Source organism: Scomber scombrus, chromosome 24 (assembly GCF_963691925.1).
Source record: "Scomber scombrus chromosome 24, fScoSco1.1, whole genome shotgun sequence".
NCBI classification, from domain to species: domain Eukaryota; kingdom Metazoa; phylum Chordata; class Actinopteri; order Scombriformes; family Scombridae; genus Scomber; species Scomber scombrus.
The window spans coordinates 656,868-680,938 of record NC_084993.1 but is presented as its reverse complement, the minus strand read 5'-3'; the positions used below and the strand labels follow the sequence as shown (position 1 = coordinate 680,938).

Here is a 24,071-nt window from a genome sequence, read left to right as displayed (position 1 = left end):
GTACTATACTGTAGTACAGTTTGAGGTACTTGTACTTTACTGTAGTACAGTTTGAGGTACTTGTACTTTACTGTAGTACAGTTTGAAGTACTTGTACATTACTGTAGTACAGTTTGAGGTACTTGTACTTTACTGTAGTACAGTTTGAAGTACTTGTATTTTACTGCAGTACAGTTTGAGGTACTTGTACTTTACTGTAGTACAGTTTGAGGTACTTGTACTTTACTGTAGTACAGTTTGAGGTACTTGTACTTTACTGTAGTACAGTTTGAGGTACTTGTACTTTACTGTAGTACAGTTTGAGGTACTTGTACTATACTGTAGTACAGTTTGAGGTACTTGTACTATACTGTAGTACAGTTTGAGGTACTTGTACTTTACTGTAGTACAGTTTGAGGTACTCAGGTTAAATATAACAGTGAAACCATCTTTGGGTTTTTTAATGCAAACTTTATTCATATAAATCATACATCTCTTTATAAAAATATCCATATCATTAAAGTCTTTATATCATAATCAAATATTTATTATATATTACTTTCTTATAATCAACGGAAATGTTTCACTTCAGCCTGAAGAAACACATCAAAATATTTATGGAGTATAAAATGATGTTTAAGGCAGTTTAGAAGTTATATAGCGTTTAATAAACTACGTCTCCCATGAGGTTTAAAAGCATGCTGATTGCTAAGAATCATGGGAAATGTAGTTTTAACAACACAACACTACTATAGTAATACTAATTCACACACATTCAAACTTTTGGGGTCTTTCTTGTAGTAAGAAACTCATTTAACAGGAAACATTATTCCATCACTGGATTATGTTTTAGCATCTGTAGATTAACATGTCGTCATGGAAACACTGAACAATTTCCCGCCTGGTTTGTTCATCTGTGACGACGATTAAAAAAAGAAAAGTGCAGTGCATAAAGTTTGTGGGTTTATTTTAGTGCAAATTCTTCCAAATCAAACACTTTAAATCTCTGCAGGTTTTCGTTGAGATGTTCGGAGCCGCAAAACCAAAACCAGGGACAAAAAAATAGATCAAAGTGTTTCCTGCTTCAGTATCAGCTCGTATAAATACTGCAGAGGTTCATCTCTGAGTCTGTCACCAGTAAAAATACTTCTCTTCAGTCTGAGTGACTTTAATGCTTCGAAACTGAATTTAACCTTTTAATTTTGACTTGTTTTTATTGACTTTTATTGAATTTAACGCCTGTTTGTTCACTTTTTAAAATCAAATTAAACACAGAAATGATTCTTTAGTTGTTTTTCTGCATCAAACGAAAAAAATCTAACATTTTTAATCATGTTTTTGGCTCTAATTCAGTTTAATTTAACCTCTCCTGTGTTTTTTATTGGTTTGCATAAAAGCACGGTGGCTCCCTCTGGTGGTCAAACTGCAGCACTGCAGCCCTGCATCTTATTTATTATAACACTACACTTATTTTACTTCTATTCCACACAAAGGCTTTAAAATAGGTTTTTAAATCTTGGCACACGTTTAATCTATAATCACACATTTATATTTAATAACTCACAAACACCTGAGATTCACTGCTGCTCTGATTTTAAACCAAAATCAATAAAGAATCTAAAATATTCTTCATTTAATAGTCAATTTTCTTTCTTTTATGTTCAGTTCTGTGACTTCAGGATTATTATTGTTCATGGTTGTAAATATTTGTCTTCATCCTGAACATCTTACATTAATTTAAATGTCCCAAACTTTCCAAATTAGTCTTTTTAAAGAGTTTTAAAATGCATCCAGCAGTCTGACTGTCAGTTTTCTGTCATAATTATTCATATTATTAGATTTGTGTTACTGGTGAGCAGCGTCTCTCTGCTGGTTTAAAGTCCAGGACGTCGTCAGGTTTTCCTCCAGCTCGCCGGTTCGATTCCCGAGCTCGTCGTCATCGTCCTGAACAGAAACATCAACAGAACCTCGTTAATAAAGAAGAAGAAGAAGAAGAAGAGAATCTGCTGCTGTAATAACAAACTCTCTCTCTGTCATTTCTCTTTTTAAACTTTATAGTAAACTTGTCTTTATTTAACCTGACTGAATAAACAGTTCTAAAGAAGAAGAACTACAAACAGAAGAAGAAGAACTACAACTCCCAGCAGCCCTCACCATCAGTGGTGCTTCCTGTCTGGAGAGGCGTTGAAGTACTGCTCTGGAGTCACCGACTTCACTCCGCCGAAATAATCCAACACCAACACCTGAAACATGAGGAGCGTTAACAGCGATTCCTGCCGTCTGATTGGCCGACAGCAGAAACTACTCAGACCTGAGTACTGCACAGAGTACTGCTGTCAGGAGACGTAGTACTTCCTGTGTACTAGTAGTAGTACTACCTGTGTACTAGTAGTAGTACTACCTGTGTACTAGTAGTAGTACTACCTGTGTACTAGTAGTAGTACTTCCTGTGTACTAGTAGTAGTAGAAGTGGAAATAGTAGTAGCATGAGGTAGTAGTAACAGTTATAGTAGTACTAATAGTAGTATTAGTAGTATTACTGTAGTAGTATTAGTAGTAGTACTATAGTAGTACTATAGTATTACTGTAGTAGTATTAGTAGTAGTACTATAGTACTATTAGTACCTGTGTGATGTTGAACTTGGCAAAGAACCAGTCATGATCAGACGGCCAGTCGATCATTTCTGGATGTCGACTGAACAGAGATTTCTTTGCAAAGTCTGCTTCCGTCCCATTGGCCAGCTGAGAGGAGAGAGGGTCATGTGACGTTAGCACCTGGACACACAGGTGAGAGTGTGTGTGTGTGTGTGTGTGTGTGTGTGTATGTGTTTGTGTGTGTGTGTGTGTGTGTGTGTGTATATACGTGTATATGTGTGTGTATATATGTGTGTGTGTGTGTGTGTGTGTGTGTGTGTATATATGTGTGTGTGTGTGTGTGTGTGTGTATATGTGTGTGTGTGTGTATATATGTGTGTGTGTGTATATGTGTGTGTGTGTATATGTGTATGTGTGTGTGTGTATATGTGTGTGTATATGTGTGTGTATATGTGTATGTGTGTGTGTGTGTGTATATATGTGTATATATGTGTGTGTGTGTGTGTGTGTGTGTGTATATGTGTGTGTACCTCCAGCACGGATCCAGACAGGATGATGTGAGCACATAAAGGACTCTGAGGATCGAATCCTTCCTGTTTACAGTAGTGAGTCTGAGCCAGAGACATGGAGAGAGACGCTGCTGGGTTCACCTGAGGAGACACACACCTGTTACACACACACCTGTTACACACACACCTGTTACACACACAGCTGTTACACACACAGCTGTTACACACACACACCTGTTACACACACACCTGTTACACACACAGCTGTTACACACACCTGTTACACACACACCTGTTACACACACACACACCTGTTACACACACACACCTGTTACACAAACATCTGTTACACACACACAGCTGTTACACACACACCTGTTACACACACACCTGTTACACACCTGCTGACACATCACCTGCTCTTCCTTTATCTTCACACTGTTTGACATTTAACACACTTTCACTTCAACTTCCCTCTAAACTAATTTCATCGCTTCTGTTTTTACTGTTCCAGATGTTCAGCTGCAGTTTTCATCGCCATGGAAACACATTAAATCATATGTTTTAACCACAAATGTAAACTAAGAAAAAAACTTTTATAGTTTTTAATGTTGCTGTTTGTTACTCTGAACTTTAAACCTTTAAACCTTTACACCACTTTATAACTGACTGAGGACTTCTTCTTATCTCTGCAGTCATTTCCAGGCTGTAAACATTAAAGCATGTTTCTGCAGGTTCATCACTCTGTCACATGATCACATGATCACATGATCACATGACCCCCGCCTCGCCCTGCTGCAGATAAACTGCTGCATCATGTTGAGTCTCTGCTTTCATGACTGTGCAGAAACGCTCAGACACTAAATGTCTAATTAAGAGATTCAAATATGAAACTGTGTAAAAATATCATAAATAAATGTTTTAGTTTTATAGGAAGATCATGTCAGAGCATCACAATGTTATATAAATAAACTAAGATGTTACATAAGTTAAATATGAAGAGAGATTATATCATTTAAAGTCTTTATATGAATATTATAGAACAACAAGCTTTCAGTAAATCAGTAAAACTTCCTTTCTAGTACTTTTACTACTTTATAATACTACTTGTACTGCAGTCTGTGTACTTGTACTAATATAATACTACAGTACTCTGTGTACTAGTACTACTATAATACTATAATACTCTGTGTACTAGTACTACTATAATACTACAGTACTCTGTGTACTAGTACTACTATAATACTACAGTACTCTGTGTACTAGTACTACTATAATACTACAGTACTCTGTGTACTAGTACTACTACAGTACTCTGTGTACTAGTACTACTATAATACTACAGTACTCTGTGTACTAGTACTACTATAATACTACAGTACTCTGTGTACTACTACAGTACCTGCAGGTCCTGCACAGAGACCTCCATGCGGGTCAGGTAGAAGAACGGAACCCCGGTGCTGCGGCCCAGCGGTCCGTCACTGACGGAGAACAGGTTGGAGAAAGGTTTCCCGACTATCGGCTGGTGAGTGGAGATGGTCGCCATGGAGGCCCAGTCACACTGGTGCGTGATGAACCGAGCCATCCGGGCCACCTCCTCGTGAGGCGGGATGTGAACCCGGTGAGAGGAGCACGAGGCCCAGAGGAGGCCGAGGAGGAGAACGCACGCAGCCCGCAAAACAGCGCTCATGGTCGGCTTCGGAGTGTAGAGGTGAGTCGGTGAGAGGAGCCGGAGCACGCTTATAAACAAAACAAAACATCCGGTCTGGGAGTTTCGCAATAAAAGCATAACGGAAGTACTTTATTTACTGAAATGAAATTAGTGAAGATTACAACAGGAAAAGGCTTTTTTCTACATTGATTAATTTTTACAGTTGATCAGTATTTACCCATCACAGATATATCAGTATTAGCAGATATGTTGTGATATCTATTTATGTTTAAAGTTATATAAACATCATTTTATCTATACTTTATATATGTTTCTTAATTCTAATTTAATATATGCATGTTTTTAATTCATAGCTAATTATAATTGTTAACATCACAGTGTAGTTTATTGTTTCAGTGCTCTGGTGTTAAACTGTAAAATATCACAACCTTCATTTATTACAAGTGTCTGATCATCACATTTAAAGGATCACTGCTAAAACATTTAAATATTATTTTATATTCTGTATTTATAAAATATATGTTTCTATATATTGTTAATGTTTATATTTAATAACATTTATCTGCCAATATATTGATATGGGAATTTGTTTGCTCCCTAATATTGGAATTTTTTATCTGTGTGTGTGTGTGTGTGTGTGTAAATGTTACTGTGTGTGTGTGTGTGTGTGTGTGTAAATGTTACTGTGTGTGTGTGTGTGTGTTACTGTGTGTGAGTGTTACTGTGTGTGTGTGTGTGTTACTGTGTGTGAGTGTTACTGTGTGTGTGTGTGTGTGTGTGTGTGTGTGTGTGTGTGTGTGTGTTACTGTGTGTGTGTGTGTGTGTCTCTAGTAGAGAGACATTAATGACACATTGAGCAGCAGGTGAGTTTTAAAACCATTTTATTACAAAGTAAAAAACTATACATTGTTTTCAGCCTGAGTGTGAATCACGTGGCTTTGATCACAGCTTGACCTTCGACCTCACACACATCACAGACCTTCTGATCCACGCTGAACCGTCCCCGACACTCGTCACCGCCGCACACACACGTCACTTCCTGTCTGTGCTGAGACACACTTTGAGTGTGTGAGGAGTAATCCCAGGTGAGCTCAGTGCCAGCCTTCACCACCCTGTAACACACACACACACACACACACACACACACACACACACACACACACACACACACACACACGTTAAACATCCACTAACAGCAGCTGCTGCTTCACTAGTAGTACTAATAGTAGTATTTATAGTACTATCAGTACTAACAGTCTTACCTGTTGGTGAAGAAGGTGATCAGAGGGAATCCGGGGTCGTGGGAGTCGGTGAAAACATTCTGAACGAACAGGTTTGGATCACAGCTGTGCTGCAGGGTCAGAGGTCAGAGGTCAGAGGTCAGGTTAACATCAGCGAGCTCGTTAACCTCGTTATGTTTTAACTTACGTTGAAGAAGCGGCTGACGTTTCCCTCCCTGCTGGCGTCCAGCAGGTAAACATCCTCCACCTTTATCTTCCTCTTTATGCTCCTCACACTCTCCAGCTTGGCTCCGTTCACGATGCGGGCCGCCGCCGCGCCAGCGCTGCCCGTTGTCATGGAAACCTCCTCCTGAGCGTGAGGCTGGTCACCTGATGGAGACGCCGCCTCCTGAGCAGCGAGCAGCACCGTCTGAGCCTGGAGACAATGACATCATCAGTGTTTGTTCTCCTCTGTCTCACCTCCTCTCTGTCTCACCTCCTCTCTGTCTCACCTCCTCTCTGTCTCACCTCCTCTCTGTCTCACCTCCTCTCTCTCTGTCTCACCTTCTCTCTGTCTCACCTCCTCTCTGTCTCACCTTCTCTCTGTCTCACCTCCTCTCTGTCTCACCTCCTCTCTGTCTCACCTTCTCTCTGTCTCACCTCCTCTCTGTCTCACCTTCTCTCTGTCTCACCTCCTCTCTGTCTCACCTCCTCTCTGTCTCACCTCCTCTCTCTCTGTCTCACCTTCTCTCTGTCTCACCTCCTCTCTGTCTCACCTCCTCTCTGTCTCACCTCCTCTCTGTCTCACCTCCTCTCTCTCTGTCTCACCTTCTCTCTCTGTCTCACCTCCTCTCTGTCTCACCTCCTCTCTCTGTCTCACCTTCTCTCTGTCCTGTGAGGATGAAGCATCAGCAGGTCTCTGGATCACCGGGACGTGCAGCGGCTGGGAGGTGGGGGGGGATTTGGGAGGCGGGGGGGTTCCCAGCAGGTCGCTCCGCCCCTCTAACACGGGTGGAGCGAGCCACTCAGTCACGACCTCAACATCATCGTCTGATGGAAGATCTGATCTCATCAGCTTAGGAGGAGCCAAGTCATCAGGAGTCTGAACACGCTGCAGGATCACACCTGTAAAACCCAGTAGAACTTTAATACTAGTAGTACTACTTTAATACTAGTAGTACTACACTCTGAGTACACACAGTAGTACTTTAATACTAGTAGTACTACTTTAATACTAGTAGTACTGCCACCAGTACTGCATTAATATTACCAGTACTACTTATATACTAGTAGTACTACACTCTGAGTATTTACAGTTTTCTGTCTCACCTGCGTAAATACACACGAACGTCCCGTGATCCAGGTCGTCACGGCAACGCACGCCCCAGCCGCGGCCCTCGGTCTTGAAGACCTGCAGACGGACTCTGATGCCTCTCTGGACCAGCCGGTTCTGACAGCGAGCTCGATCACAGCCGCACCACGGACCGCACTCATACACCCTGAACACACACACACACACACACACACACACACACACATTATAGTATACTAGTGTCTGTAGCACTTTGTTACAGTTTAGGAACCTTCACAGATGTGGGTGTTGGTTCTCACCCCGAGGCGACGGGCTCCATCAGTCTGTGGTGGGTGTAGTGGCGCCCCTCTCTGGTCCGGGCCATGCAGGCGCAGCGCTCGGCGTCGCTGCAGCCGTCCGTGCAGTCGCAGCAGGTGTTGAACAGCGTGGGGCTGCGGCTCAGGAAGCAGCCGTGCGGCCAGCGGTCCTTCCTGTAGCGGAAGTCAGGAGGCCGACCGCCGCCGTCGCCGGCACACAGCTCCACCGGCGTCGGCTCCAAACCTCGACTCAGGTCCAGCTCCGGTTGCCGAGGGCCCGTCGCCACGGGGACGTCGAACCGGACGGACGGGTTAAAGCTGAAGAAGTCCACCTGAAGGAAGGAAAGCTCTATTTACAGACAGACCCTGAAGGCATCATCAATTCAGATGATTAGATCATATATAATAAAGTCCCAGAATCAGGAGAACTGAGACTTTATGAAGAAACTCGTGAAAAGACAAAATAAAGAAAAAGTAGATATTTGCAGATCTCCTGAAATAAAGCCATAATTTCCGACCCTCCCTGAAGGCATCATGGTAACATCAGCTGACCTGCAGGACGCTGTAGCTCTCTGTGGCCAACAGGAAGCGCATCACATCGTCATGGTTACGGAGGCTCTGTCCACACGGCGCTTTGTAGATGACGTCTTCCTTCTCCTCTTCTTCTTCCTCCTCTTCCTCCTCCTCCTCTTCCTCTTCTTCTTCTTCTTTTTCTTCTTCTTCTTCCTCTTCTTCTTCTTCTTCTTCCTCCTCCTCCTCCTCCTCCTCTTCTTCTTCTTCCTCCTCCTCCTCTTCCTCTTCCTCCTCCTCCTCCCGCCGCGGTGACATGATCGGTGCGGCGGTCAGCCTCTTAAAGCCGCAGAGCAGCGGCACCCTGAGCGGGTTCTGACCCCAGAACGGAGGCGTGGACTGAGGCATGCTGGGTAAACTGGGCAGGCAGGTCTGGAGGGGGAAAAATACACACACACATATACACACATACAGAGAATATTTTAAAAAGCGTGTGTGTAGGTGTGTGTGTATGTGGTTGTGTTTATGTGTGTATGTGTGTGTAGGTGTGTGTGTGTGTGTGTGTGTGTGTATGTGTGTGTGTGTGTGTGTGTGTGTGTTACCCTGCAGCAGCAGTGATGATGGTACTGTAGCTGTACAGTGGACAGTGGAGGCAGCAACTCCTCTCTGCCTGCAGGTGGCGCTGCAGGTCCAGACAGCCCATTGGTGGAGGGCCGGGGGGAGGAGGGAGGGGGGCTACGGCGGGAAAACGCCACTGTAACACACACACACACACACACACACACACACACACACACACACACACATACATATACATATACATATACACACCATCATCAGACTGTATTTATTATATATGTGTATGTGTGTTTATATGTGGGTGTGACGCGTTCAGGGACACACCCAGCCTACCTGTGTGTGTGTGTGTGTGTGTGTGTGAGGCGTTCAGGGACACACCCAGCCTACCTATATGTGTGTATATGTATGTGTGAGGCGTTCAGGGACACACCCAGCCTACCTGAGCCGATCACCACCTGCACCACAGACGCGTCCTGCATGGCGGCCGGCGCTCCGCTGCTCCAGTTGAGACATTTCAGCAGCTTCCAGCTCGCCACCAACTCTGATTGGACGACAGGGGACAGGAAGCTGACCACAGGAAGCGCACACACAGTTTATAAGAGCAGCAGAAGAAGAAGAGGAAGGTGTTAGAGACCTTTATCGGTGGCTGTGTTGTTCTTCAGGGCTTTCCTCAGGTGATCCAGGTGGCTGAGCACGGAGCTGAACACCTGATCAACGTCTTCCTTCAACCAGAAGCTCCGAGCCTGCTCTACAAAATAAAAGACATCAGAGCAAACTGTTAATGTCTCATTTTATTCATTTAATCCACTTTTATTTCCTTTAAAGTCAGAATAACAGCTCTATGTTAATAAAATACTCTATTAATATGTGTCAAAGCTGCTTTAGAGGCTCCACAAACTGTTTTAAACTCATTTTTAGACATTTTAAACCAACATTTTACAGCTGAAAACAGACAAATGTGAACTATTTTACTAATTTATCTCCATTTAAACCTCATCAGATCTGCTCTACATGAAAAACAAATGAACTTAAAGTAATCAGACTAGATTTAGATCAACATAGAAACTGTTTTAAACTCATTTTTAGATAAATTAAACCTTTATTCTACATGAGAAAACAGTAAAATGTGTTTAAATCATATTCACAATCTTCATTTTTCACATAAAACAAAGAATATTTGGACTATTTTACTGATTTTTCTCCATTAAAACAACATCAGACCTGATTTAAATCAACATAGATGCTCCAGAAGCTCGTTTTCAGAGGAGAGAACATTGATTTTAGGGGTAAAAAACAAACATTTATAACGATTTAATTCAAACTACTAAAGCTAAATGAATCCGAGCAGTTTTAAACCCTTTAATAAACTCTGCAGAGCTTTAAAATCACTAATAAAACCATAAACTCTGCATGTAGACTGTAATGTAAACAAAGAGCTGCAGGTTTAAATGCTAACAGATGCTAACTGCTAGCTACACATTAAACAGCTGATTTAACTTCTTTAACCTTCTTATTAACACTCTGCTAACAGCTGATAGTTTCTATTAAAGCAGATAAACAGAAACATTTAATCTCACCTACAGCTGCAGCATCGACACACTTCTCCTCCATTTCCGTCCGAGCTGCTACGGTGGCCGGCGAAGCTCATGAGAAAAGCGAAGCACCTCCAACTGAAGTGATTTAGCTTCGCGTTTAAAAAGCCACGCCGGCCACCGTAGTAAAACATAAACTATAATGCTGTTGTTTTGTCTTTAGGGCTCCAAAATATTTATAACTTTATATTCCTTTAATGAAATGTTTTATAGTTAAAATACTACAGTAAAAGTACTGCAGTATTATAGTGATGTAGTATGTAGTATTACAGTTAAAGTACTGCAGTATTATAGTGATGTAGTATGCAGTATTACAGTAAAAGTACTGCAGTATTATGAGTGATGTAGTATGCAGTATTACAGTAAAAGTACTGCAGTATTATAGTGATGTAGTATGCAGTATTACAGTAAAAGTACTGCAGTATTATGAGTGATGTAGTATGCAGTATTACAGTAAAAGTACTGCAGTATTATGAGTGATGTAGTATGCAGTATTACAGTAAAAGTACTGCAGTATTATGAGTGATGTAGTATGCAGTATTACAGTAAAAGTACTGCAGTATTATGAGTGATGTAGTATGCAGTATTACAGTAAAAGTACTGCAGTATTATGAGTGATGTAGTATGCAGTATTACAGTAAAAGTACTGCAGTATTATGAGTGATGTAGTATGCAGTATTACAGTAAAGTACTGCAGTATTATGAGCGATGTAGTATGCAGTATTACAGTAAAGTACTGCAGTATTATAGTGATGTAGTATGCAGTATTACAGTAAAGTACTGCAGTATTATAGTGATGTAGTATGCAGTATTACAGTAAAGTACTGCAGTATTATGAGCGATGTAGTATGCAGTATTACAGTAAAAGTACTGCAGTATTATAGTGATGTAGTATGCAGTATTACAGTAAAAGTACTGCAGTATTATCAGCGATGTAGTATGCAGTATTACAGTAAAGTACTGCAGTATTATAGTGATGTAGTATGCAGTATTACAGTAAAAGTACTGCAGTATTATAGTGATGTAGTATGCAGTATTACAGTAAAGTACTGCAGTATTATGATGATGTAGTATGCAGTATTACAGTAAAAGTATTGCAGGAAGGAGAGTGGGCCGGATTGGACTCCTCGGCGGGCCGGTTCTGGTCCGCGGGCCGCATGTTTGACCCTTCTGCCGTATAGGTTAAATATCTCTCTAACGACGCTACGCTTTTTGGATTGAGCCACTTGGCGCTCCGTACTGAGGAAGCGGTGATGTAAACACAAGGTTTTATAACATGTTTTAGTTCTACAGGTTTGTTTCATAATGAAGTTACACAAGCTGCGTGTGATCAGCTGAGAGGAAGGTGAGTTTAATCCTGTTAAACTACATATATCTGTTAATGAGATGCAGCGAGATGTTTTATTATTATTAAACATGTTTATATAGAGGAGGCGTTTTATTCTGAAATACAGGAGAGTCATTGTTTACATTAGTTTAATCTGACTGGCTGTAAAATACCTAAAATACCTGGAATAATGTTTTAAATAAGAGGAAATAAAGGGAATACACCTGCTTTAAGATAAACTATACTTTCTATATAATGTAATTAATGTTTTCTTTATTAATCTGCAGGGTTGAAAAGTCTTTAAAAAAAAACATTAAATTAATAAATAAAATATTTACCTGAATAAATAAAATATAATTAATAAAAGCAACAAAATGATAAAATACTACACAAAATAAATATATTATGAAACAGTGAAATGTTAATGAAATAGAATAAAAACAAATAATGATCATAAATTAATAAATTAGGTTTTAATATTATTATTATTTATTAAATCTGAACAGCTGCAGTTTTGTCTGGAAACACATTTAACCTGGAAAAAATAAAATAATGGATCAAATATGAGAAACCAGATTTAATTAAGTTAAACTACATCTGTGTGTAGTTTTTTATTTGTATTGTGTATTATATATGTAGTATATTTTATTTTGAGTGCACTGCAAGAACAAAATCAATCATTTATAAATTGTTACTTGAATAAGAAAGTAAAAGAGAAATTAATAAAAAATAAACTACAAGCAACTAAAATGATAAAATAGAGCATAAAATAAATAGATTATGAAACAGTAAAATGTGAATTAAGTGGAATAAAAATATTATTCTCCATAATGTTTTTGTCAATTCAAATATATTATATATTATATATCATATATTATATATTAACAATTTTATCTTAATGAATAAAAAATACACTGCAGGGTTTTTAGTCCACTGGCGCCATCTGGTGGACAGAAGCAGGAACTACAAGCAGAGCTGCAGACTTTAATTTTTATTGTCCCAAAACTTGCTAAAAGGGGCCAAAGGGACTGGATGATGAGTCTCTTCTTCTCCTTCTTCTTCCTCTCCCTCCTCCTCTTCCTCCTCCTCCTCTTCCTCCTCTTCCCCCCCTCCTCTCCCTCCTCCTCCTCCCTTCCTCTTCCTCCTCCTCCTCCTCTCTTCCTCCTCCTCCTCTTCCTCCTCCTCTCCCTCCTCCTCCTCCTCCTCCTCTTCCTCCTCCTCTTCCTCCTCCTCTCTTCCTCTTCCTCCTCCTCTCCCTCCTCCTCCTCTTCCCCCTCTCCCTCCTCCTCTTCCTCGTCTTCCTCCTCCTCTCCCTCTTCCTCTCCCTCCTCCTCTTCCTCTCCCTCCTCTTCCTCCTCTCCCCTCCTCTCCCTCCTCCTCCTCCCTTCCTCTTCCTCCTCCCCTCCCTCCTCCTCCTCTTCCTCTCCTTCCTCTTCCCCCTCTTCCTCCTCCTCCTCTCCCTCCTCCTCCTCCTCTTTCTCTTCCTCCCTCTCTTCCTTTCCCTCCTCCTTCTCCTCCTCCTCCTCCTCCTCCTCTTCCTCCTCTTCCTCCTCCTCCTCCCCTCCTCCCCCTCCTCCTCCTCCTCCTCAGCAGATGATGAAGGCTCAGGTGCGGTGTGCAGTGACTGAGGCTCTGTGGGCCATGTGTGCAGCTGACTCTGTCTCCATGCCGGCTCACTGGTATTACAACACTGATGACATCATGAGAGACTTCAGAGGCTGGATCAGAGGCTTCAACCCCCCCCCGAATATTCACCCTACAAGCATCCTCAGCCTGTCCAACACCGGTCAGTAGCTACTTCCTACTGTAGTACTACACACACACACACACACACACACACACACACACACACACACACACACACTGTAGCACTACTGCCGTACTTACTTGACTAAGACAGTAAAATATAAATAATAAAGAAAATTATAAAATAACTCAAACTTTATTTATATTGTGAGAATCTTTCTGTAAAGTACTTCCTGTCCTCTGAGCTCTTCTTCGGTGGTGGTTGGTTGCAGCGGGCAGCGGTCGGACAGCCTGGTCGACGTCGGCGAGACGAACCGAAGTCGTTGGAAACGTGATTCTACACGATAAACTTCACCTGTGGAAATCACCCAGAGGATCCGTCCATTATCACCAAGGTGCTGATACACACACACACACACACACACATATACACACACACACACACACACACTGTAACACACACATGTACACACACAGTAACACACACACACACACACACACACACACTGTAACACACACAGAGACACACACAGTAACACACACACACACACACACACAGTAACACAATCAGTATTGATCAGGTATTGATCAGGTATTGATCAGGTATTGATCAGTATTGTGTCCTCAGGTCTGCAGGCAGGTGATAACACCCTGAACGTGCTCTGTGCTCTCAGAGCAGCGAGGACGCTGGCGGCCAGCGGCTTCGACGACGTGTCGCAGCCGGAGGCTCGAGCCGCCGTGCTGACGGACTACGTTCAGTTCCTGACGACGCCCGGCACGCACCGCGACACCTACGCCGAGTCCAACCACCGCTCCTTCTTCTCCGACTGGCAGGAAGAGAAACCCACGACGGGCCGGGAGGTGAACGTCCAAACATCACAAGATTATTATTGTTATATTATTGGTTTTATTTATTATCATTCTGACTGACGTTCTCCTGACGTTCTCCTCCTGACGTTCTCCTGACGTTCTCCTGACGTTCTCCTGCTGACATTCTCCTCTGACTTTCTCCTGACGTTCTCCTGACGTTCTCCTGCTGACGTTCTCCTCCTGACGTTCTCCTGACGTTCTCCTGCTGACGTTCTCCTGCTGACGTTCTCCTCCTGACGTTCTCCTCCTGACGTTCTCCCTCTAACGTTCTCCTCCAGGTTCTCATGTTTGCAGAGAGACGTTCCAAGCGCATGTTGGGTTCTAAGTTCTCCGACAGCCAGCTGGACGCCATCGGCTGCCTTTCCATGATCCTCCCCTTCGTCCTCCTGTCGGCGTCGGCCAATGAGGAGCGAGCTGTGAGCATCACGCCTCCTTATTATTTATAAAATGAAACCCCAGAGTCTCAGTGTGACCTTTGACCTGTGTGTCTGCAGGTGTCTGCGGCCGTAGAGTGGGTGAAGCTGACACACCCCCACCCGCGGGTGCCTGAGTACGTCTCCATCTACAGCCGGGCGCTGCACGCCGTGCTGGGCGGTGCCGGCGTCCGGCAGCAGGCCGAACACGCTCTGAGGAAGCTGGGCACCTGGGACACCTGCCAGAGCTACAGCCGCAAGGCCGCCAGGTAAAAACAATCAATCAATCAATTAAATAATCAATAAACCTGGAAAACATTTAACAGTTTGAACGGTTTCAGGTTGCCCGAAGCATCAGAGCAGCGACTCCGAGTCCATCAGAGCGCCGTGAACTACCTCGGCCTCGCCTGCTACACTAAAGGTCTGATCAGGGTCCATATGGGTCCTCCAGGGGTTAGATGGGGCTATGTGGGTCACGAGCGGGCTTGATTGGGCAAATCTTTCAAGTCCCACATGGTTTCAGTAACATGGGCCCCATTTAAGGTCCATTCTGATCCCACTTAGACCCCATGTGGGCAAACATATGGGTCCTACATGAGTCTCACCCAGTTGGGCTCCACCTGAAACCCAATCAGAACCCACTTGAAGCCCATATGGGCAAACACAGGTGGGGTCACCATGGAAACTGCACACAAACCCACTTGGGGCCCATATTACAGCCCAAATTTAGGCCTTACGGACCCACATGGACATGCTGGCTTTTTTTGGCTTCTTCTTTTTACGATGACGTTTACAATGTTTACTATGTTTTTTACGTTGATTTGTACGATGATTTTTACATTGATGTTTACAATGATTTTTACGATGATGTTTACAATGATTTTTACGTGGTGATGTTTACGTTGATGTTTACGTTGATGTTTACGATGATGTTTACGATGACGTTTACGATGATGTTTACGATGACGTTTACGATGATGTTTACGATGACGTTTACAATGATGTTTACGATGATTTTTACGTGGTGATGTTTGTGGCCCAACAGGAGCTCTCTCCAGTTTGTTCTACTTGGCTCACGAGTTTCATGACGACGTGACAGCAGGAATCCTGACGAACACTAACTGTGGAGGTTCGTACATCAGATTTACTGAAACACAATAAACTCCAGACGTCTAGTTACGACCTCGTTATTCTGATTAATTCATTATTACTTTATTATTACAAGTTAATCACAGTTATGACTTCTCTTTTAATGATGAGATATTTACTGTAATAACATATTTTCTCATCTTTAACCCTCCTGTTGTCCTCGAGTCAAGGGAGGAAGGGAGGAAGGGAGGAGGGAGGAAGGAAGGAAGGAAGGGAGGAAGAAGGAAGGAAGGAAAGGAGGGAGGAAGGAAGGAAGGAAGGAAGGAAAGAAGGGAGGAAGGAAGGAAGACGGGAGGGAGGGAGGGAGGGAGGAAGGAAGGATGGAAGGGAGGAAGAAGGAAGGAAAGGAGGGAGGAAGGAAGGAATAAAGGAAGGAAGGAAGGAAGGAGAGAAGGGAGGAAGGAAGGAAAGGAGAAAGGAAGGGAGGAAGGAGGAAGGAAAGGAGGGAGGAAGGAAGGAATAGAGGAAGGAAGGAAAGGAAGAAAGAGAGGGAGGAATAAATAAGGAGGAAAGATGGAAGGAGAGAGGGAGGGAGAAAGGAAAAGAGGAAGGAAGGAAAGAAGGACAGAGGAAAGAAGGAAGGTAATGGCGAGTAAAAAGAAAGACAGAAGGAGGGAGGGAGGAAAGAAGGAAGGAAGGAGGGACGTGAAGAAGGAGGGAGGGAGGAAGGACAGAAGGAAGGAAGAAAGGAGAAAGGAAAGAAGGAGAGAAGGAGGGAGGGAGGAAGGACAGACGGAAGGAAGGGAGGAAAGAAGGAACAGATAAGATAAGGAGCGTCACTTTGAGTCAAAAGTAGAAAAACAGACGACCTGTAGATCAGGTTATTGATCATTAATCAGGTTATTGATCATTAATCAGGTTATTGATCATTACTCAGGTTATTGATCATTAATCAGGTTATTGATCATTAATCAGGTTATTGATCATTAATCAGGTTATATTGATGATTAATCAGGTTATTGATCATTAATCAGGTTATTGATCATTAATCAGGTTATTGATGATGTGTTCAGGGGAGAACTGTAACCGCGGCGCTGCGCTCGGAGCTCTGCTGGGAGCCGGCAGCTCGTACGGCGGCGGCGGCGTCTCGCAGGAGTGGAAAGACAAGCTGAGAGATGCTCAGGAGCTGCTGCCCGACGTCCTGAGAGCTGCAGCGCTGACGTCACTGTGATGTCACGGTGATGTCATCAGTGATGTCACAGTCCAATCCAAACCACTCCACATCATAATGTTCCACTTTGTCTTCCTATTTACAAATCTAATGAAATCATTCTTTTATTTTTGTTTAAAGTTGTTTTGTCAATATTTTTGATTTTTTTCATGATGAAATAAAAACTGAAATATAAATTATTTTTGCCGTGTTACTGTCTGATTTACTCATTAACATGTTCTGCTTCAGTTTAAACTGCAGGAAGAATCTGAAGGATTTATAGAAAGTTTTTGCACTTTAACTCAGATCACATTGAGATTTAAAAGAAAAACAAGTGACTCCAGTTTTCTCACATCATTTTAAACAATGTCTTTTTGGGAAAAAGCTCAAAAGCTCTGATATATAAATTAATAAATGTAATCTGTGACTTTTCAGATGTGAAGGACATGAAAGACGATCAGAAACCAATCAATCAGTTTAAACAAAGAACATTTCAGAGTTTAAATGAAAGAAACGAGCTTCTTTATTCAGACTTTGTATATTTTACTGCTTTTAATTTAAAGTTTATTTTAGATTAATTTCCTACAGAGATGTTTTTATGGCAGTAAATGTTGATTTAAACCTCAGTGTGGTTGAAAGCTCCAGAACGGTTTAAAACTAATAAGCAACAATTAAAGTTTAAATTATAAAGTTTAAATTATAAAGTTTCATATATAAAAAATTGGACTAATCTCAAATATTGCTGAATCCTGATTGGTGCAGGGAAGTGTGTGACATCACTAATGTCCAGCTGAGCCCCGCCCACTTTAAACTAAAATAACCTCCGAAAAAAACAAAAAGGACAAAATGTGTTAGAGTGTGTGTGTGTGTGTGTGTGTGTGAGAGTGTGAGAGAGAGAGACTGTCTGTTACTGTGTGTGTGTGTGTGTGTGTGTGTGTGTGTATGTATGTGTATTTGTATGTGTGTGTATGTGTGTGTGTGTGTATGTATGTGTATTTGTATGTGTGTGTATGTGTGTGTATGTGTGTGTGTGTGGGGGTGTGTCAGAGTGTTTTTGGGGACAGTGTGTGTGTTCTGTGACCTTTGATCAGCTCAGAACAAACATGGCGTTCATCAGCGGAGAAACGAAGCTGCTCTTCATCCTACGACTCCTCATCGCCGCTATCCCAGCATGCACTGGGCTTCCTGGAGGTCAGTCCTGAGCCTCTTCTTCTTCTCCTTCATCTTACACTCCATCTTCTTCTTCTTCTGATTTCAGCCACTCTGGAACCTTAAAGCAGCGCGTCATGTTGGGTGTGATGTTCTCTGAGCAGCGTCAGTCTGACACTCAGCATGTTCACTGTGATAAATCACTTCTTTATTTCTTTTTCTTATTTTTTAACCAAAAAAATGAAGTAAAGAAACACAGAAATGATTGTTGTCCACTTTGTTGTTTGTTAGTCTTCAGTTCAGAGCTTCAGAGTTTATCAGCTGAGTTCAACTCGAGTTTAAAGTCTAAGAATCTGGACATGTGCTCTCTGACAGTCACTAAAAAACAGCTGATCAATTATAATAAGTAACAAGTAAAAATGTGAAAAACTTCAAAAAGTGTGAATGAAAAGTACTCTGATACTTAACTGTAGTAAAAGTACAAATTAAACAATGTAAAAATACTCTGTTACAAGTAAAAGTACTGCAGTATTATGAGTGATGTAGTATGCAGTATTACAGTAAAAGTACTGCAGTATTATGAGTGATGTAGTATGCAGTATTACAGTAAAAGTACTGCAGTATTATGAGTGATGTAGTATGCAGTATTACAGTAAAGTACTGCAGTATTATGAGTGATGTAGTATGCAGTATTACAGTAAAAGTACTGCAGTATTATGAGCGATGTAGTATGCAGTATTACAGTAAAAGTACTGCAGTATTATAGTGATGTAGTATGCAGTATTACAGTAAAGTACTGCAGTATAATGAGTAGTGTAGTATGTAGTATTACAGTAAAAGTACTGCAGTATTATGAGCGATGTAGTATGCAGTATTACAGTAAAAGTACTGCAGTATTATAGTGATGTAGTATGCAGTATTACAGTAAAAGTACTGCAGTATTATAGTGATGTAGTATGCAGTATTACACTAAAAGTACTGCAGTATTATAGTGATGTAGTATGCAGTATTACAGTAAAAGTACTGCAGTATTATAGTGATGTAGTATGCAGTATTACAGTAAAAGTACTGCAGTATTATGAGCGATGTAGTATGCAGTATTACAGTAAAGTACTGCAGTATTATAGTGATGTAGTATGCAGTATTACAGTAAAAGTACTGCAGTATTATGAGTGATGTAGTATGCAGTATTACAGTAAAAGTACTGCAGTATTATAGTGATGTAGTATGCAGTATTACAGTAACTTCTTCTGCAGGTGTCTTTGTGAGCAGACCTGAGGCCAGCGTGTTCCTGCATCGTTCTCGTCGGGCGAACTTCATGTTTGAGGAGCTGAAGACGGGAAATCTGGAGCGAGAATGCGTGGAGGAGAAATGTTCCTACGAGGAGGCGAGGGAGATCTTTCCTATGCAACAGCAGCTGGTCAGTCAGCATCTAACAGTCATTACACGGTTTATAATCACTACTGTTGTCTTTAAGTTGAGTTTCCTTCTGTTCTCAGGAGGCCTTCTGGAGGACCTACACAGGTATGAATCATTCTGCTTATCAAACATCATCTTGCAAACGTTCAAATGTTTAAAATAGAAACCTGTTCCTGTCTGCAGCGGTGAATCAGTGCCTGTTGTCTCCCTGTAAGAACGGAGCGACTTGTACTCGCCACGTCAGCACCTACATCTGCAAATGTCCGTCTGGCTTCCACGGACAAAACTGTGACAAAGGCGAGAACCGAACCAGCATAATTCATGTTTTAATAATGAAGGAATCAGCGTCTTTGTTGTCATGGTGATTAACAGTCGTGGGTTTTGTATCTGCGTCTCTTCGCAGTGAGGTTGAACTCCAACGGCTGCCGCTACAGAAACGGCGAATGTGAACATTTCTGCAAAGAGTCACGTGATCGCACTCCGATCTGTTTCTGTGCTAGCGGTTACGTCTTGGACCGGGACAACAGCACCTGCAAGCGTCACGGTCAGAGTCCGCAAACAGCCGACGTAACATTATATGTTACATGTAACGAGATTATAGAAGCAACTTTTAACTTTAAAAACAGATAAAAACAAGACACACACGCAACTAATTAAAAAAGATGATATACGATAAAAAAGATGACATACGATAAAAAAGATGATATACGATAAAAAAGATGACATACGATAAAAAAGATGATATACGATAAAAGATGACATGATAATAAAAGATGAAAATAAAAATATGACATAGCTACGATAAAAAAAGATATACGATAAAAAACATGACATAGCTACTATAAAAAAAGATGAAAATAAAAAAGATAACATACGATAAAAAGATGATATACGATAAAAAAGGTAACATACGATAATAAAAGATGAAAATAAAAAATATGACATAGCTACGGTAAAAAAGATATACGATAAAAAAATTAGATACGATAAAAAAAGATATACGATAAAAAATTACATACGATAAAAAAGATGACATACGATAAAAAAGATGATATATGATAAAAGATGACATACGATAATAAAAGATGAAAATAAAAAATATGACATAGCTACGATAAAAAAAGATATACGATAAAAAAAATGACATACGATAAAAAATATTACATACGATAAAAAAGATTATATACGATAAAAGATGACATGATAATAAAAGATGAAAATAAAAAATATGACATAGCTACGATAAAAAAGATATACGATAAAAAAATTACATACGATAAAAAAAATGAAAATAAAAAAGCTGACATAGCTACGATAAAAAAAGATATACGATTAAAAAAATTACATACGATAAAAAAAATTACATACGATAAAAAAAGATGATATACGATAAAAGATGACATGATAATAAAAGATGAAAATAAAAAATATGACATAGCTACGATAAAAAAAGATATACGATAAAAAAATTACATACGGTAAAAAAAGATGACAATAAAAAGACATTGCTGCGATCAAAAAAGGTGATATACGGTATAAGGTGATGACATAGCTAAGATAAAAAAGATGACAATAAAAAAGATGATATACGATAACAATAAATTACATACGATAAAAAAGATGATTTACGATAATAATAAATTACATATGATAAAAAAGATGAAATACGATAATAATAAATTACATAGGATAAAAAAGATGATATACGATAAAAAAAATGATATAGCTACGATAAAAAAGAAACGAAATAACTACCACCTAGAAACACCACCTTAGCAACCACCTAGCAACGCTTAAAGAACGAACCAGCTGCTTCTTAGAAACCTGCCTCGAGATGCAACTGATACTTGAATATTTTACTAACTAACTCAGCACCGAAAACGACATTTACACCAACTAGGTAAGCACTTAGCGACTACTTCATAACGTCTTACCAAACATCTAAAACCATAGAAACCACTTGGCTACCACCTGGAAACACACTTTAAACCAACTTAGCAACACACTACATTAAAGACCATTTTCACCACCTAAAAACCAGCTATCACTTAGCAACCGACCTCAAAACGCACCAGAAACTATCAGAAACTTCCATGTGAAGCTACTGCAACCAGAAAACACGGTCGGAACCACAACTTACCCTACATTTAAAATTATATTAACTACCCAGTAACACTCTTGCAGCCACTTTGCAACCACTGTTTGACACCTGAGAAGCAACCGTTATCTGACATGGTCTCTCTGGTCTAGATGCCGTCCCCTGTGGAAGACAACAGGTGCACTTTGCCCCTAGGGTTGTCAACGGGAAGATCTGCCCCAAGGGACAGTGTCCCTGGCAGGTGAGTTCAGGTATACTCAGATGAATAATCCTCACTTGGAGATGATTAACGCTGCCTCTCTGTTCAGGCTATGCTGACTAAAAACCACAACTTCTCCTGTGGGGCGATCGTCCTCACCGATCAGTGGATTCTGACTGCGGCTCATTGTGTTTGGGGGCACACCAACAACAACCACGTCTACCACGTCATCGTAGGTGGGTGGAGGAAATACTCACTGCTGCCTCTTCTGCTTTTTCTCAAACCCCCCCCCCCCCCCCCCCCCCCTCGACCTTTTTAATGTCTGCATGCAGTATTTCAATCTCAAATCAACCTTTGTGTCGTCCTCCCGGGTCAAATTGACCCCGTCTGTTTTGACTGTTCCTTCTTTCCTCCCTTCCTGCCTTCCTTCCTCCCTCCTTCCTTCCTTCCTCCCTTTCCTTCCTCACTTCCTTCTTTCCCCCCCTAGCTTCCTTCCTTCCTTCCTCTTTTCCTTTCTCCCTCCTTCTCTCTTTCTTTCCTTCCTCCCTCTCTCCTTTCCTTCCTTCTTCCTTCCTCCTTTCCTTCTTTCCTCCCTCCCTCCTTTCCTTCCATCTTCCTCCTTTCCTTCCTTCCTCCCTGTTTTCCTTCCTTCTTCCTCCCTTTCTTCCTTCCTTCCTCCCTCTTTTCCTTCCTTCTTCATCCCTTCCTCCCTCCTTTCCTTCCTTCTTCCTCCCTTCCTTCCTTCCTTCCTTCATCTTTTCCTTCCTTCTTCCTTTCTTCCATCCTTCCTTCCTCCCTCCTTTCCTTCCTTCCTCCCTCCTTTCCTTCCTTCTTCCTCCCTTCATCTTTTCCTTCCTCCCTCCCTCCCTTCCTCCTTTCCTTCTTTCCTCCCTCCCTCTTTTCCTTCCTTCTTCCTCCCTTTCTTCCTTCCTTCCTCCCTCTTTTCCTTCCTTCTTCATCCCTTCCTCCCTCCTTTCCTTCCTTCTTCCTCCCTTCCTTCCTTCCTTCCTTCATCTTTTCCTTCCTTCTTCCTTTCTTCCATCCTTCCTTCCTCCCTCCTTTCCTTCCTTCCTTCCTCCCTCCTTTCCTTCCTTCTTCCTCCCTTCCTTCCTTCCTTCATCTTTTCCTTCCTCCTTCCCTCCCTTCCTTCTTTCTCCCTTCCTTCCTTGACTCGAGGACAACAGGAGGGTTATAATAAAATAATCTTCAAAAACTAAAATTGAGGCAATCAGTGTGTTCCTCTGGAGGCCTGCTGAGCTCTGTCTTCAATTCTTTGATATCAAACATGACATATGCCTCTCATTGTGAAGGTGAGCATGACCAGAAGATAGAGGAGAGGACCGAGCAGAAGCGTCGTGTGGATAAAATCGTGACGCACCAGAACTACAACAACACCAGCTACGACTCCGACCTGGCGATGCTGAAGCTTCACCGGCCCATCAAACTGGGACTCTACGTGGTTCCCATTTGCCTCCCCGCTCGGAACAGCTCCTTCGGCCGGACGATGTCGACAATCCGGTACTCGACCGTGTCCGGTTGGGGCCGCTTGGCACAGTTTGGGCCCCCAGCCACAATCCTCCAGCGCCTGGTGCTGCCCAGAGTCCCGCTGCAGGAGTGCCGCCTCCACACCAAACTCAACATCACCAGGAACATGCTCTGCGCCGGGCGGAGGACCGGCGGACAGGACGCCTGCGGGGGCGACAGCGGCGGCCCTCTGGTCACACGCTACAAGAAAACGTGGTTCCTGACGGGCGTGGTGAGCTGGGGGAAGGGATGCGCCGCAGAGAACCTGTACGGCGTCTACGTTAAAGTCGGCAACTTCCTGGAATGGATCCAGAATGTCATGTCCACCGGGTGAAACCTGGTCAGAGTCAGAAAACCATGAATTCAATAAAGTTAGAAAGTTAGAGAATAGTTCAGAGTATAAGAGAGCGTTAGAAACATAGACAGAGTTTCAATTTGAGCTTAAAAGTGACATGAAGACACGAACGTGGTGCTTTTTCCATTTGAGTCCATCTTTATTTCTCCTAAATAACAAACATCAACATAAATCTAAAGCTATTAATCTGTGATTCATGTAAAAATGCTTTTGACTCAACATGAAGGATTTATGTGAGCGACATACTGATACATGTGTCACTTTTTGCTTGTTGTTGAAAATAAAATAAAAGACTAAAGTAGATTTTTATTGTCTTTTTTTTTTCATTATTTCATGCTGAGTGTTACGTTCCACATCTTTGGTTTCCAATGGCAGCCAAACAACAGACAAACTGATTAACCCTCCTGG

The 24,071-nt window shown here is 41.8% G+C and overlaps 4 protein-coding genes across 10 annotated transcripts; 2 read left to right on the top strand and 2 right to left on the bottom strand.

The window, feature by feature from the left end:
* Positions 1-1,787: 1,787 nt before the first annotated feature.
* On the bottom strand, positions 1,788-4,773 carry creg1 (cellular repressor of E1A-stimulated genes 1). The gene is made up of 5 exons (XM_062414848.1): positions 4,486-4,773; positions 3,105-3,224; positions 2,605-2,721; positions 2,134-2,222; positions 1,788-1,923 (listed from the first exon to the last, which is right to left on the bottom strand). The coding sequence occupies exons 1-4, from the start codon at positions 4,771-4,773 to the stop codon at positions 2,136-2,138; spliced, it is 612 nt and encodes a 203-aa protein (XP_062270832.1). The 3' UTR covers positions 1,788-1,923; positions 2,134-2,135.
* Positions 4,774-5,619: 846 nt separating this feature from the next.
* Positions 5,620-18,140, bottom strand: setdb2 (SET domain bifurcated histone lysine methyltransferase 2). 2 transcript variants are annotated; one of them, XM_062414825.1, is made up of 11 exons: positions 18,001-18,140; positions 9,307-9,420; positions 9,112-9,213; positions 8,696-8,847; positions 8,136-8,525; positions 7,587-7,915; positions 7,305-7,474; positions 6,856-7,100; positions 6,184-6,411; positions 6,018-6,106; positions 5,620-5,867 (listed from the first exon to the last, which is right to left on the bottom strand). In XM_062414825.1, exons 3-11 carry the CDS (start codon positions 9,149-9,151, stop codon positions 5,684-5,686), a joined length of 1,827 nt encoding a protein of 608 aa, XP_062270809.1. In that variant the 5' UTR covers positions 9,152-9,213; positions 9,307-9,420; positions 18,001-18,140; the 3' UTR covers positions 5,620-5,683. The 2 variants fall into 2 exon arrangements, with proteins under 2 accessions (XP_062270809.1, XP_062270808.1); XM_062414824.1 differs by lacking the exon at positions 18,001-18,140 and adding an exon at positions 10,250-10,455.
* On the top strand, positions 10,558-16,812 carry LOC133976595 (uncharacterized). 2 transcript variants are annotated; one of them, XR_009924845.1, is made up of 9 exons: positions 10,558-10,677; positions 11,357-11,609; positions 13,185-13,377; positions 13,610-13,732; positions 13,966-14,198; positions 14,486-14,623; positions 14,702-14,889; positions 14,962-15,749; positions 16,783-16,812. XR_009924845.1 is itself a non-coding variant. In XM_062414842.1 (9 exons), exons 3-9 carry the CDS (start codon positions 13,185-13,187, stop codon positions 15,779-15,781), a joined length of 1,071 nt encoding a protein of 356 aa, XP_062270826.1. In that variant the 5' UTR covers positions 10,559-10,677; positions 11,357-11,609; the 3' UTR covers positions 15,782-15,949. The 2 variants fall into 2 exon arrangements, 1 of the variants encoding a protein (XP_062270826.1); XM_062414842.1 differs by lacking the exon at positions 16,783-16,812 and having other exon boundaries at positions 10,559-10,677; positions 14,962-15,041; positions 15,666-15,949.
* Positions 11,278-23,966, top strand: f7l (coagulation factor VII, like). Of its 5 annotated transcripts, none has more exons than XM_062414834.1 (8): positions 11,278-11,305; positions 19,265-19,488; positions 19,568-19,592; positions 19,671-19,784; positions 19,891-20,031; positions 21,738-21,826; positions 21,894-22,020; positions 23,095-23,966. In XM_062414834.1, the coding sequence occupies exons 1-8, from the start codon at positions 11,293-11,295 to the stop codon at positions 23,640-23,642; spliced, it is 1,281 nt and encodes a 426-aa protein (XP_062270818.1). In that variant the 5' UTR covers positions 11,278-11,292; the 3' UTR covers positions 23,643-23,966. The 5 variants fall into 5 exon arrangements, with proteins under 5 accessions (XP_062270818.1, XP_062270813.1, XP_062270816.1 ...); XM_062414829.1 differs by lacking the exon at positions 11,278-11,305 and adding an exon at positions 17,845-18,110 and having other exon boundaries at positions 19,325-19,488; XM_062414832.1 differs by lacking the exon at positions 11,278-11,305 and adding an exon at positions 18,802-18,856.
* The last annotated feature ends 105 nt before the right edge of the window (positions 23,967-24,071 follow it).

Coding starts and splice junctions, on each gene's coding strand:
- creg1 (XM_062414848.1), bottom strand. CDS start 4,773: ATGAGCGCTGTTTTGCGGGCTGCGTGCGTTCTCCTCCTCGGCCTCCTC. Junction 2,722..3,104: donor TGTCTGGATCCGTGCTGGAG/GTACACACACAT, acceptor CTCTCCTCTCAG/CTGGCCAATGGGACGGAAGC. Junction 2,223..2,604: donor CCAAGTTCAACATCACACAG/GTACTAATAGTA, acceptor CTCATGTTTCAG/GTGTTGGTGTTGGATTATTT.
- setdb2 (XM_062414824.1), bottom strand. CDS start 10,283: ATGGAGGAGAAGTGTGTCGATGCTGCAGCTGTAG. Junction 7,916..8,135: donor AGAGCTACAGCGTCCTGCAG/GTCAGCTGATGT, acceptor TCCTTCCTTCAG/GTGGACTTCTTCAGCTTTAA. Junction 7,475..7,586: donor ATGGAGCCCGTCGCCTCGGG/GTGAGAACCAAC, acceptor GTGTGTGTTCAG/GGTGTATGAGTGCGGTCCGT.
- LOC133976595 (XM_062414842.1), top strand. CDS start 13,185: ATGATGAAGGCTCAGGTGCGGTGTGCAGTGACTGAGGCTCTGTGGGCC. Junction 14,199..14,485: donor AACCCACGACGGGCCGGGAG/GTGAACGTCCAA, acceptor GTTCTCCTCCAG/GTTCTCATGTTTGCAGAGAG. Junction 14,890..14,961: donor TACAGCCGCAAGGCCGCCAG/GTAAAAACAATC, acceptor GAACGGTTTCAG/GTTGCCCGAAGCATCAGAGC.
- f7l (XM_062414829.1), top strand. CDS start 17,888: ATGTGTGTGTGTGTGTATGTATGTGTATTTGTATGTGTGTGTATGTGT. Junction 19,785..19,890: donor CGGACAAAACTGTGACAAAG/GCGAGAACCGAA, acceptor GTCTCTTCGCAG/TGAGGTTGAACTCCAACGGC. Junction 20,032..21,737: donor CAGCACCTGCAAGCGTCACG/GTCAGAGTCCGC, acceptor TCTCTGGTCTAG/ATGCCGTCCCCTGTGGAAGA.